Source organism: Trachymyrmex septentrionalis, unplaced genomic scaffold (assembly GCF_001594115.1).
Source record: "Trachymyrmex septentrionalis isolate Tsep2-gDNA-1 unplaced genomic scaffold, Tsep1.0 scaffold51, whole genome shotgun sequence".
Lineage (NCBI taxonomy): Eukaryota > Metazoa > Arthropoda > Insecta > Hymenoptera > Formicidae > Trachymyrmex > Trachymyrmex septentrionalis.
Window position 1 is genome coordinate 2,783,297 of NW_017305683.1, and position 13,850 is coordinate 2,797,146.

General features: G+C 34.8%; 3 protein-coding genes across 3 annotated transcripts in view; all 3 read left to right on the forward strand.

Moving 5' to 3' along the window:
• LOC108751732 (mannosyl-oligosaccharide glucosidase GCS1) lies at positions 1–4,686 on the forward strand. The gene is made up of 4 exons (XM_018492094.1): positions 1–12; positions 640–841; positions 1,624–1,810; positions 1,885–4,686. Exons 2-4 carry the CDS (start codon positions 652–654, stop codon positions 3,950–3,952), a joined length of 2,445 nt encoding a protein of 814 aa, XP_018347596.1. The 5' UTR covers positions 1–12; positions 640–651; the 3' UTR covers positions 3,953–4,686.
• A 1,671-nt stretch (positions 4,687–6,357) lies between these two features.
• LOC108751647 (actin-related protein 1) lies at positions 6,358–10,149 on the forward strand. Its single transcript, XM_018491932.1, has 7 exons — positions 6,358–6,519; positions 6,837–6,901; positions 7,588–7,914; positions 8,012–8,321; positions 9,361–9,534; positions 9,672–9,734; positions 9,819–10,149. The coding sequence occupies exons 1-7, from the start codon at positions 6,472–6,474 to the stop codon at positions 9,960–9,962; spliced, it is 1,131 nt and encodes a 376-aa protein (XP_018347434.1). The 5' UTR covers positions 6,358–6,471; the 3' UTR covers positions 9,963–10,149.
• A 1,862-nt stretch (positions 10,150–12,011) lies between these two features.
• The window catches only part of LOC108751655 (UPF0472 protein C16orf72 homolog), a 5,666-nt gene continuing 3,827 nt past the window's right edge, over positions 12,012–13,850 (forward strand). Inside the window, exons 1-2 of the mRNA XM_018491947.1 lie at positions 12,012–12,928; positions 13,281–13,352. Coding sequence (XP_018347449.1) covers positions 12,730–12,928; positions 13,281–13,352 — 271 coding nt within the window. The 5' untranslated portion in view covers positions 12,012–12,729. The remainder of the gene's footprint in view (positions 12,929–13,280; positions 13,353–13,850) is intronic.

The window sequence follows — 13,850 nt, forward strand, 5'->3', positions numbered from 1 at the left end:
CGTCCAGTGTCGGTGAATTTTTTCATTAATTTTTTCTTCGTATAGTGTTACACGAAATCTTAACGTATATATTAAATATGTTTCAATATATTTGCTAATTAAATTTTGTTGCTCAGTATCGGATAGGTTAGAAAATACATATATAGCTGAGTATCTGATAAAAGTAAAATTACATTTTACTGGTGACTGGAAAAATATTTAAAAAAATAATTGTCGATTAAATAAAAGGAAATTAAATTTTTTTGATCGACTGTATCATTGATTTCATGAATGTGAAAACAGTATACTCACACAGCATGAAATATTTCAGAAACATTTCCAAAATAATTCAATATAAAATTTGAAATATTTCAGAAATTTTTTATAACATCTTTCTGAAATATAAATTTGTTCGGGAAATTTGAGATTTTGAAATTTCTACTTTTTTTCTTACAATATATTTATACAATATTTCTGAAATATTTTATTGAAATATTTCAAAGAATAATTCACATAAATACTTCATACCATGTGGATATACATATATTTGTTATTTCAATAAAATATAGGTACTTTTGTTTTAAATTATTTCATAAAATATATATATTATACCAGTTTGTCCTATAATAAGAATTCCATATCTTGACTTCTTTATTTCAGAATACTTTTAGAATGGTGAAGAGCAAAGCACAAGAAAAAGTCGCAAAAATAAGAAATAAACCTAAGACGAGCAAGAGAATGCAATTTCCAATCAAGCCAATCAATGTTATCATCATTGTGAGTCTGGCAATTGCCGTTTGGATCGGATACAAAGGATACCGCGAAACAAGAGTTAATACTCCATATAATGGAAAAAAGGCATGTATAATTTATCATCAAGTAATCCCATACAACCTAGTTTATCTGATAGACATCGTGGAAATGTCCTTAGAATGTACTATATTCAACAACTTTTGTCTTTAGGACGTTCTTGAAGGAAATGCTGTGATGGAATGTTTCATACTTTTAACAGGCTTGTTTTTTTTTCATATCCAGGGATTGAACTTCTTACATAGTTCATTTTTCTTCTTTTTTTTTACATTGGAGAGAAAAAGACAAGAGATGAATCATGCAAGAAATTCAATCCTGGAATATAGAAAAAGAACGGGTCTAATATATCTTGTAAATATAAATTTTAGTGTTTATTTCTACCAACATAAATTAACTTCAATCTTGATTTAATTTACTACTTATTCTTTTCTAATTTTTTAATTTCTTCTAATTTCTCCTAATTTTCTTAGAATTAGAGAAAGATGAAAAGATTAATTAAACTAAAATTAAACTTAATTTACATTGATAGAAACATAGATATATAGATACAGAACTATTAATATGTGACACAGGATGTAAAATATCAAATAATATAATATTAGAGAATAGTTCCCAAAACTGTAGGAGATATATATCTTATTATTACAGTGTCTTATTTATAAGAAAGTTTTTAAAAATTTAATTGCAGAGATTAGCTTTGGAGATATTAGTGATGTGATCTATTTTTATATATTCTCTGTACATGATTATTTGCAGATTTGTAATTTTTATTTAATCAATTCGATAATTCGATTTTATAATCAATTCGAATATTTTTTTTTTTAAATTAGTTAGTTACTGCATCTGGATTGGATTCTCCGGACAGGTATTGGGGTACCTATCGATCCGGAGTATATTTCGGTTTAAAAACAAGAGACCCGCATTCCTTGGTGACTGGTTTAATGTGGTATTTTCCACGTTTCTTACGTCATGATGGAACTGGATTTAGACACTGGTGCGAGCAAGGTGATGAACTAGATAGGTACTGTATAGTCAAAATCTCTTTCAGTCAGATAAAGAATTCATCAATGTAATTAATGAAAGTTTAAATGTTAGATATGCATGGCTAGAACACGACGGACGAACATTTGGAGTTCAGGAAATAGTAGATAATCCTGCAGTCATAAGAACAACATTTGTCAAAAAGCCTGGCGGATATCACGGTGGTGACTGGACCGCAAGAATTGCGGTGTCATCAAAAAAGGAAGAACAGATTGGCGAAGAAATGTCGTTGTTATTTTATACCGCTATCGAGGAAGGCACGAAGGGTTGGATAAAGGCTAATCTAGGAGACTACAATCGTTTGACAGGAATAGAAGGAAATACACAGGGATTGGGATCTTTTATCATAAATGTGAATTTAATAAATGGCACTATAGAAGAGCATTCCTTTCTAGCGACGATCGCTCCTGGTTTAAACGTGTTAAAAGAAACGGTTTTTCAAAGTCTCCGCATCGCAACCCAGAAGGGATCCATGGAGAAACATGTAGTTTTAGCTGGTGAACAGTTGCCTTTGCTTCCCGAAGGCAAGAAAAAGGATCCGAATTTTGTTGTAAGTCAAGTGACGGGAAAAATTCCTTTTGAGATCGAAGTTAGTTATGAATCTGGCAGTTTCAGCAATAGGATGGACGTTAAATTAACGGGAAACAATTATGACGAGGCTCTCAAGGATCACAGAGAACTGTTCTCAAAGAAATTTGAAAATGTTTTCAAACTGAAGTCTAAGGGATACACGGACGACGAAGTGGCGTTTGCGAAGATGGCGTTTTCAAATCTTATAGGCTCGATAGGTTACTTTTATGGAGCTTCACAGGTGCAAAGTATCTATACTCAGGAACCTGTGCCTTATTGGAAAGCACCTTTGTATACTGCCGTACCAAGCAGAAGCTTTTTTCCAAGAGGTTTCCTGTGGGATGAAGGTTTTCACGGTTTATTAATCTCTGCCTGGGACATGGAGATAGAATTAGATATTATAAGCCATTGGTTTGATCTAATGAACGTCGAGGGCTGGATACCAAGAGAGATGATTCTCGGCCAAGAAGCTGTGGCTAAAGTTCCCGAGGAGTTCATAACTCAGATCAATACAAATGCGAATCCGCCTACATTTTTCTTGACGCTAGATTTTTTGCTTCAGCATAAAGAACAGGACTTACTGAAACATAATTACCAATTGCTCGACAAACTGTATCCACGGTTGCAGAAATGGTTCTCGTGGTTCAATACCACGCAAGTCGGTGAGCTACCCAGTACATATAGATGGCGAGGCAGGGACGAAAAGACTACTAAAGAATTGAATCCTAAAACGCTCACATCCGGCTTAGATGATTATCCCAGGGCTTCTCATCCGAGTGTCGCCGAGCGTCATGTCGATTTGCGTTGTTGGATCGCATTTGCTGCTCGCGTTATGGCTAGAATTGCCGAAACGTTGAGTTATCCTGCTACAAAGTATCAAGAAACATTCCAGTATCTATCCGACAATAACTTGTTGAACAAGCTACATTGGTCGCCGAATGCGCAAGTATATTCCGATTATGGTTTGCATACTGACAAGGTGATTCTACGGAAGATCGCATCACCACCGTCTCGCAAGCAGCAATCTGCTAATATGCAAATGACATCAGAAATGAAACGCATCATACTGGAAAATCCATCATTGAAGTTTGTCGACACAACCTTTGGATATGTATCGTTATTCCCTTTTATTCTGCAGATTGTCGAACCTGATTCGCCTCAATTGGGAAAAATACTGCAGGATTTACGAGATCCTGATTTGCTGTGGACGAAGTACGGACTGCGTTCGCTCGCGAAAACGTCACCTTTATACATGAAATATAATACGGAACATGACGCGCCTTATTGGCGCGGTCCTATCTGGATTAATTTGAATTACTTGACAGTACGAGCAGCGTATCATTATTCTAATGTGACAGGACCATACCAGGAGAGCGCAAAAAGGCTATACCAAGAGTTGCGAAAGAATTTGATACAGAATATTATTATGCAATATAGAAAGACCGGGTATTTGTGGGAGCAGTACGATAGTACGGAAGGAAAGGGTAAAGGAAGTCACCCTTTTACTGGCTGGACTTCTTTGGTAGTACTACTTATGGCAGAAATATATTAAATGTCACGTTAATGTATATAGTTGCGCTTTTGCATTCCTGTTCAACAGTACCAGGCTCAACAACATATTGTAAGAAATTTAGGGGAAATAGGCACAACAAAGAAGCTATCAAGGCTGTGTAGCAAAACGGAAGTCTATTAATATGAAGGAGACCAGAGCCCCTATTCTTGAAAAGTATCGCGTACGAAAAACTAGGGAAATGCTATAGTATATGTAATGCATACTATAGTATTTCTGTAGTTTTTCTTATGCGATACTTTTCAAGAATAGAGGCCCAGCCGACCCAGATCTCTTCCTGGAGCGCCCTGATATTTTTTTCGTGTTGTCGCATATTTCTCACAATATTGACTTTGATCATTCAAAATTATTTCACAAAAGTGAAATCAAAAGACAGTGTTCATTCAGAGTTATCACATGGATTTATTGCTACTGTGCACTTTGCATCTAGCATAGAAAAAATTATATTATTTTGTTATATTATTTTGTTATTACATTATGTACGTATTGTTTTTGTCTTTTATATCATGTTATATGGGAGTCATTGTATTGTCAGATATTGAAAGAAAAGCATTTGTAAAAATGTCAAACTATGTGTATAGATATATGATACACTCGTATATACCATTTACATTAATTGGAAAGATATATATATAATATATGATATTCTTTGATATCTTGATGGCCTGATGTTCTTGATAATTAAGTCTGAATTCTAGATGTATCTCGTTTAATAAAAGCGCTACTTATAATATTTTTATAAGTACTAAATAAGATAACATTTTAATATTATAATATATAATCATAAGTTTTGTATTACTGTTATATATACATATTTTTTGGCACAGTGATTTATTGGAACGTTCTTATTGAAAATATATTTTAGATGTATTTTAGATGAAGCAAATTATTTATTTTCATATTTGAGTAAATTCGAGTTTTATTTTGTTAATATCATGAATTCTGTATACATAACATGTTTTGTAAAATGATACAATATATGTATGCATGTGTATATGTGTGTGTGGAGGGGGGGGGGGATAATAATACTGTATAATTATCAAGAAAAAAGAAGCTAGAAATCTTGGCTGTGATTTACCATGAAAACTGGTATATTTTAATCTTAAGCTCTTTTTGAGGAAGCGCTATATCTTATCAGTGTAACATAACTCGGAGCATGGCACTTATTTTTGTGTAAAAAGCTCTTACTAATCTAGCCATCATTTTCTAAATAATTTTCGAAATAAAACTGTATATGTGTACTATAATAAAATGGTATTTACACATTGAGACCAAGAATGAATGTATTTTTTATTTCACACTTATGTCGAACTTCAGCTTTATATTTTTAGAAATTAATTTTATCATTTATGTGTAATGAAAGTAATTTATATCATGAAGTAATTATACATATAATCCTGAGTTTCATTCATTTATCTTAAAAAGAGCCTAATAATTTTTAGGCCTTTTACAAAATAAGTCATTAGTCAGAAGTCAGAAGCTAAAAATTGATCAATTACAGTCGTCAATTTTTAGCTTCTAATTTATGACTAATGGCTTATTGTAGAAGGCCCATAAATGTAATGTATGCTCCATCCCAGACAACACAAATATCCAAAAGAGAAACATAAGATGTCTTTGGTGCCTAAAAAACATCTCAATGTGTTTGGGATATTATTCAGTTTGTATAAACAGATTTAGATAGTTTAAATTTTGAAAGTTATTTTTTTCTCTCTCTTGATAAATTGATATTATATTTCTAAATATAGATGATAAAAGAAAATATAGATGATAAAGAAACCTTATTCTTTTTTAATTTTGGAAAAGACAATATAAATGATTAAAACAAAACTTATTTTAAGAAGAAATAATGATCATGTGTATTACTTCTTCTAAATTTTTTTAAACAATTTTTTTGAGGAAGATAAAAATCTAATTCAGAACAGGAGGGGTTTTTTCTTTTCATCGAGGAATTTTTTGGAGGGTACAAGAAGTTTAGAAGAATTTTTGGGATACTTTTTGAGAGAAAAAAAGAAATATCTAAATTATGGCTAAGATATTGAGAAAATTGCAATATATTGAAATAACTTTTGAACAAACCTTTCATTCAGCTGTTGTAGCAGAATGTTTATTGTTTATTATTATTAATATTTTGCAACTGTTGGAAGTTCTTCGCGCTGATTGTGGATTATACTTTTAAATCTAAAGGAATAATTCTACTTCAGTGAAGAGAGAAAACTTCCAACAAAAGAAATCATTCTACTGAACGCGACCATTCATCTTTTCTCATTGAAAAATGCTGAAAAAGCAAACCAACAGTTGGCACTCCTGCTTGCGATACATTTCGAGAAACGATTCTCGTATCGTATCGTAGGATCGCTGTCATCGTTGATGACTCTCTTCAGAATTCGGATTGTTCAGACGCCTCGCTAGAAGGATAGGTGTGTGCTTGTTGGGGTTACGATCGTGAGTTGTGGATTTTTGACCGAAATAAAGTCGCGTAGACATTCCAATTGCGTATTATGGAGCCGTACGATGTGATCGTCAATCAGCCGGTGGTTATCGATAACGTAAGTATCTACTATCCAGCTCCTCTCCCATTTAGAAAGCGAGCGATGTGTCAAACTTCAATGTCGATTGTCAACGTTTTATCAGGACGTATAATTTAAAAGAACATAAATGCTTTTCTTCGCATTCGCATTACCGTTTACGTCTTCATTTTTATTTATATCTTGATTCCTGTTCGCAAACGAAAACATCGTCAAAAATTATATCGTCGGCAATCTGGTCGATAATAATGCCGATGATGATGTTGATGCGATAAGCAATTCTTTCCTCGGTTTAGAATCGGCAGCGTTGTCATTACACCTGATTTTTTCCTATTTAGGGATCTGGCGTGATTAAGGCGGGGTTTGCAGGTGACCAGATACCTAAATGCAGATTTCCAAATTAGTAAGTAGCAGGAAGAGCTATTAATATTCATGACAGTGTCTCCTGTTTTTGAAGGTTGTCGATAGGTGACAATATTTTGATAGGTTTGTCCAATTTGTGAGCTTTGGAGTCAAAATGTAAAATCATTGATGCAAAAAATTCAATGTAAGATTTCATTTGAACTGTAAAATATTGATAAGTGTTGCTCAGATGTGTATCTATAGCTACGTTTACACCATGTGCTTAGTCTGCGACCTATGATAGGTGTCTTTGTTTAATCTACAGGATAAACAAAAACACCTATTGTATAGGCTGCGGCCTAAATGCATGGTGTAAACATAGCTAATATTTTACAGTTTCCAAAATCTTATCCATATTGATTTTTTTTGCATTGATGGCTATGCATTTTGGCTCTGGAGCTCAAAATAGTTTAGGTCTGTTCTAAATGATTTAGCTGAGTTTAAAAATTATTTTTCTATTTTATTATTTTTTAATGAGTATCTGTTAGCTAACATATCAATATAACATATCATAGATAAGATAACAATATAATATAACATATAGATAATAATATCATAGGTAACATATCAAAACATTGTATGACATGAGATTTTTTAAATAATTAAAATTTTTAATTTATATATTGATGTGCAATATTGACATTATTGATTGATCAAAAAAAATTAATACATGATTCTTATTTTTAGCATTGGGAGGCCAAAACATGTACGAGTTATGGCTGGTGCTTTGGAGGGAGATCTGTTTGTGGGTCCAATAGCAGAGGAACATCGTGGCCTTCTATCTCTTCGGTATCCAATGGAACATGGTGTGGTCACAGATTGGAACGATATGGAACGTATTTGGTCTTATGTTTATAGTAAAGACCAGTTAGCTACGTTTAGTGAAGAGCATCCAGTCTTGCTTACAGAAGCACCTTTAAACCCCAGGAAGAATCGTGAGAAGGCAGCTGAGATATTTTTTGAAACGTTTAATGTTCCAGCTTTATTTGTTTCCATGCAAGCTGTACTTAGCTTGTGAGTAATAATCATTTTGTAATAATCAGTGTTAAAATGATTTACAACTTTTTTTAAAAGATTGTATGACAATTATTTTTGTTTTTTATTAATACAGATACGCAACAGGAAGAACTACAGGAGTAGTTCTAGATGCTGGTGATGGTGTTACGCATGCTGTACCTATTTATGAAGGTTTTGCTATGCCTCACAGTATAATGCGAGTTGATATAGCAGGGCGTGACGTTACAAGGCATCTTAGGTTACTTTTACGCAAGGAAGGTATTAATTTCAAGACTACTGCAGAATTTGAAATTGTTAGAATAATTAAAGAGCGAGCATGTTACCTCGCCAGCAATCCCCAAAAAGAAGAAACAATAGAGACTGAGAAGTTTCAGTATGTTTTACCCGACGGCAGTCACTTGGAGGTAATAAAATAACATGAATTAATAATAATTAACGAAAGTATTATGCCCGTTTCCATCAATAGATTAACTTGAATTTTGATTTAATTTACTCTTCTAATGTTTTTCTAGTTCTTAGAATTATAGATGAGTTCTATTTGAAGAAAAAATTAATTCGATAATGTATTATATACATTAATATATTATCAAATGGGCAAAAGGACAGTAGATGTAATTTTAAATTTAGCTCTTTTATGCTTTTATCCTACATAATGTGTAACAGATGCTCACAGTACTTTAAGAATATTGAACACAATAATGTTTATAACTACTGACATGTCAGAAATGAGTCGATGAATAATATATATACGTTGAATTACATAGGATCCATAATAGATTCAATTCTGATAACTGAAAACAGTCTTCTACAGAGTCTGTTTGACCATTTATTCATATATATTTTACTGTGCGCAATATTCTTAAACTATTACGAGCATCTGTTATACATTATGTAGAATTAAAAGAACCTAAATTTAAAACTACATTTACCCATAATCCCATTGTTCACTTGAAATATTAATATATACACTAATTTAGTCAAGTGGGCAATGGGACGGTAGATGTAATTTTAAATTTAGTTTTTTTATCCTACATAATGCGTGACAGATGCTCGCAGTACTTTAAGAATATTGAGCACAGTCTTTTACATCTTTCTCATATACTTGTGATGCGCACTGATTATTCAATTGCTACAAACATATGGGACTTAGTTTTAATGCCGATTCCGAACGGCGGATTTTTCGAGAGGTATTTCTGTGGGCAAGAATACTCTCGGTAGGTTATCGGTCTTTTCCGAGAGGAGACAGGAACATAAATATTTTGGTTCCTACTGGGATCGAAACTGGGACTTCTGGCATAATAGACCAATCCGCTGTCTGCTATACTCGCGCTTGAGTTCAGATTAAAGTTAATCTACATTAATGGAAATAAGCATTAGTCATACATAACTTTGAAATAGCAAGTTTAAACTGTTCTTATGTATAATACATTTCATTCAATACAGATCGGTCCAGCACGATTTAGAGCTCCTGAAGTGCTGTTTAGACCAGATTTAATAGGTGAAGAATGTGAAGGCCTTCATGAAGTATTAACGTATTCTATTCAAAAGTCCGATTTGGATTTGAGAAAAGTTCTATTCCAAAATATCGTATTATCGGGAGGATCGACATTATTCCGCGTAAGCACAAAAATCAGTATATATAAAATAAAGAAAGAATCTAGAAGAATAAATTTTGTGTATTCTTATCTTTATGTTATACAAAAAATTATTGCAGTAATATAACAATATAATAGATTCTCGTATTTACTATTTAGGGTTTCGGTGACAGATTATTATCAGAAATTCGTAGAATGTCACCAAAAGACATTAAAATAAGGGTAAGTGTGAAAATAAGACAAACTAAATAATAAGTAAACAATTTTCACAGATAAAATTATGAATTTATTTCTGTTACACAACAGATATCAGCGCCTCAGGAACGATTGTATAGTACTTGGATCGGAGGTTCTATTTTGGCTTCTTTAGACACCTTCAAGAAGATGTGGGTGAGCAAAAGAGAATTCGATGAAGATGGTATACGGGCTATTCATCGTAAAACGTTTTGAACTTAATTTAAAGAAGCTTTCGAGAACGTTATATATCGAATAATTTTATTATAATACGAAATGATGGCACACTCGGCACGATAACAAAATGTATCGCAGCATAATTCATAATTATTTCGAATAGTAATTCATAATTTCTATCATTATTTTAGGGAGTCATTAGATATTTCTAATCGTTTAAGATAATATAGTGCAAAAATTGTTTCAATTTGTTTTTGCTTTAATGGATTTAATGTAACTTTGTTTTGATAGATATATACATAGTTGTGTTAATATACAATTAGAAACATGAATTTTGCAAAGACTGTATGATATGATAAAAGTAAAAAGAAAGTTAGTACATTTCAAGATTCTTTTAAAAAATGTAAATAATGTCTTTTCGAATCAAAGGTCAAACGTAAAGTTTTAAATCATTTTTAGAACTTATTTATTTATAATTTATACTTATATTATTTATGCTGTGCGTTTAGTTATATGTATTATGGCAGAATACATAATTTTCGTTTATTAAAAGAAAAAGTGCTCTATTTCGTCTTCAATATAGTGAAACGAAGCATCTTGTAATTTCTATGTGCAGCAACATTTATGCAAAGCATCTGTAAATATGTACGCTTTCGTAAAAATAAATCTCTATAGTCTTTACACACACATACACAAATACATGTGATTAAAACATGAATTTTTACAATTATATTGTAAGCGAGATTTATAGTTTAAGCAATTGATTCCAACATACGATACTTTGTAACACGCATGAACTATTGATTTTTAAATGTATATTAAATGCTGAAGGAGAACACAATCTTTCCTTTATATGGTATGTTTTAGCTGTGATAAGAATAGGGATTCAATTACCAAAAAGTTTATTAATGTTCTTGTTGTTGCATAAAGGTCGATGTACCTTAGTGAATTTCTTAGTGAAATTTAGTACTATTACTACTACTACTACTATTATGACCGCTCACTGAGCAGCTATAGTACTAAATGCACCTATTAGTCCAGATCTACAATAGGTTTTCAAGCCTTAAGCCGTAAGTTCAGGTCTACAATGGATGTTTTAAGCTTTAAACTTTAAGATAAGAAATTGACCAATTACAGTCGAATGCGAAAAGAATAACTGATTGTGATTCATTCATTCCTTATAGCTTAAGGCTTAAAAATCTATTATAGATCCGGGCTAAGAAATTGACCAACTACAGTCGAATGCGAGGAGAATAATTGATTGTGATTCGTCCATTCCTTACGACTTAAAGTATAAAAACCTATTGTAATTGGTCAATTTCTTACAGTTTAAAGCTTAAAACACCCATTGTAGATCCGGACTTATATATCCAGGATTCTATTTCATCAGATCTCGAACCGATTTCTAGTATCGTGGATACAACGCTTTGATCCGATTCAGAACGCGCTTTTATCTCTAAAAGTATATAGTATGTGTAACGTAAATTATAGCATGTTAACGCGCTAATATCGTTGTGTGTTCTGAATACGAGCTTTTACAAAAGAATGAATATGAAATACATATTTTACCTAATAGTGCAATAAAATACATTGAGTATTTCATGATTTAATCAATTAACGCGTTAACATTTGCATATTAAGAGTTACAGAATAGGTCTACTGGTAGGCCTACTAGTACGTTCTGCAACGAATCAAAAAGCAAAATTTTATTTTGTATCGGATGATACGAAGTAAAATCCTGTTTTCTTATTGGTTGCAGAGCGTCGTATAACGCACATCAGATCCAGTGTGAATCCAGCTCTGTTCGCGTTGCTCGCACTTTTTGCACTCTCTTTTCAAAGTCAAATATATATCTATTATCTCATTTTAAGTGTAAAAATATTTGGAAATTTCATGCAATGCGAACAGACTTCATGATACGGGCTTTACATCCGTATTCATAGTCAGGTCTTAAATTTATCTTCAGATACTCTGCGAATTATTTCATTGGCTACTGAGCGTCTAAAAGATAAATTTAAGGAAGCTTTAAGTATAAGGTCTGACTATGAATACGGACGTTATAGTTTCTTCTGTTTTGTTGGTAGGAATTGGTAATAGTGTGTAGTGGTGGTACTACCGTTTGTTGCTTTGCGAGGAGAGCCGTCTATTTGGTATTAATCTGAAGTATCTGGACCTCTCTTGGTATCGAATGATCGTATGACGTACCTAAACGTCCCATTGATATCCGCGAGTGTGCCTTCGACGAGAGGTGGTCGTAAATATCGTAATGTCCGCGACTTGATTTGTAGACGAAGGCCTACGTGAGGCGACGTGGAGAGGCGAGAGCGAGTGTGAAAGAGAGAGAGAGGTGGTTGGATAGAATACGAGACGCGCGATTAACGTCATCGTTGTCGTTATCGTCATCGAAGTTGATCGAAGTTGATCGAAGTTTCAAGCTGCGCTTATTCGTTTTCAAGACAGCGAGAGGCTAGTCTTGCGGGAGTTGTGTGCGTGATATCGTATACATTCGTGCGTGAGTATCGCGAGTGGGTGGGCGAGGCGTGTTCTATCGCTCTGGTTCCCCGCACGTTCTGTCGAGATATATCTTCGCGACGGGTACTCGCTTTGCTCGCTCGTTCACTCGCTCGCTCGCTCGCTCGCGCGCGCGCGTGTGGTCTCTCTCTCTCTCTCTCTCCTCTCTCCCTCTTCCCCTCTCGCTCTCTCTCCCGTGTGTCTGTGGTGTGCGCCGCGCGTGGTGTGCGGGAGTGCGTGCGTGAGGTTGCACTCCGAGGCAGCAGCGGTGCGTCGATCGTGCGGATTGGCAGCGATGAGCGACGACAGGAGCGAGGATGAGCCGCTCATGGACAGCTTCAATTGGTACAGCAACTGGGAGCAGCAGTGCGTCGAGGCACTCGAATCCGAGCCTGATTACGAGAATCAGCTGCACAACGAGAAGGAGCTCTACTCGCAGCAGATGTGGACGAAGTTCCAGACCACCGCTTCGGCCATCGCCCAGTTGTACAAAGGTGATCCCTTCGACGATGCTCTCTTGAGATACCCCTCGCGCGATATACTTGTGACTCCGTCCCTTTATCTTTCCACTCTTTTTTTTTTTTCTTATCCTCGTTCGCTACAGTGATCCCCCTCCAAGGTCGCTCCCTCCCTCCGCCTAATGTGAATTCCGTCCGTCTCGCGTAACATCCATTTTGTCGCGCCGTTACGAGAACGATATTACTTTCCATTTGCGCAGCAATGTTACAGCAGACGTTTTGCGCTCGTTATCAGTAGTCTTGTTCTCATAACGTGTGCTCATTTCTACAATTATCGATCGGATCCGTTTAACCTCCTCTGATTTATTATTCTCTTATTCTCTTGCAGACCGCACACTGGGTGTCTCACTATGGGTGCCCTTTCAGACGGCTGCAGGTACCGTCACATCGTTGTACAAAGGTGTGTGTACATGGCTGAGTCAGTGAATTGCTGTCAACAATGACCGCTAGATAAAACGACCATCTCTCTCCTTGCTTTCTTCCCCTTCCTCTTTGCACTGCCATCTCTCTCTCTCTCTCTCTCTCTCTCTCTCTCTCTCTCTCTCTCTCTCTTCGCTCCTCGTGCTGCAGCGCTCCAGAGCGTCATTTTCCTTTTCACGCTTAATCTTTGTTTCTACTGTCTTTATTTGTGCTTTTGCTTATCCCTCTATTGTACCAGCAAAAGAATGAAATGTGTCACCATCATTATGGATGAAAACAGCTCTTTCCTCTCCATAAGCTGACCGCTCAGGGTCAGCTGTTTATTCGGCTAAATATATTAACGTGGGATGGAGAAATTTTATGGATTGACAACCTGCCTCATGCAGTCAGTCAGTCAGTCAGTCAGTCAGTCTGTCAGTCTCTCTCTCTCTCTCTCTCTCTCTCTCTCTCTCTCTCTCTCTCTCTCTCTCTTTCCCCC

Bases quoted from the DNA above. Each gene is read 5' to 3' on its own strand.
- LOC108751732 (XM_018492094.1), top strand. From the start codon at position 652: ATGGTGAAGAGCAAAGCACAAGAAAAAGTCGCAAAAATAAGAAATAAA. The intron at 842-1,623 runs GTATAATTTATC...TAAATTAGTTAG, and splicing joins ATATAATGGAAAAAAGGCAT to TTACTGCATCTGGATTGGAT. The intron at 1,811-1,884 runs GTACTGTATAGT...TTTAAATGTTAG, and splicing joins CAAGGTGATGAACTAGATAG to ATATGCATGGCTAGAACACG.
- LOC108751647 (XM_018491932.1), top strand. From the start codon at position 6,472: ATGGAGCCGTACGATGTGATCGTCAATCAGCCGGTGGTTATCGATAAC. The intron at 6,902-7,587 runs GTAAGTAGCAGG...TCTTATTTTTAG, and splicing joins AAATGCAGATTTCCAAATTA to CATTGGGAGGCCAAAACATG. The intron at 7,915-8,011 runs GTGAGTAATAAT...TTATTAATACAG, and splicing joins ATGCAAGCTGTACTTAGCTT to ATACGCAACAGGAAGAACTA.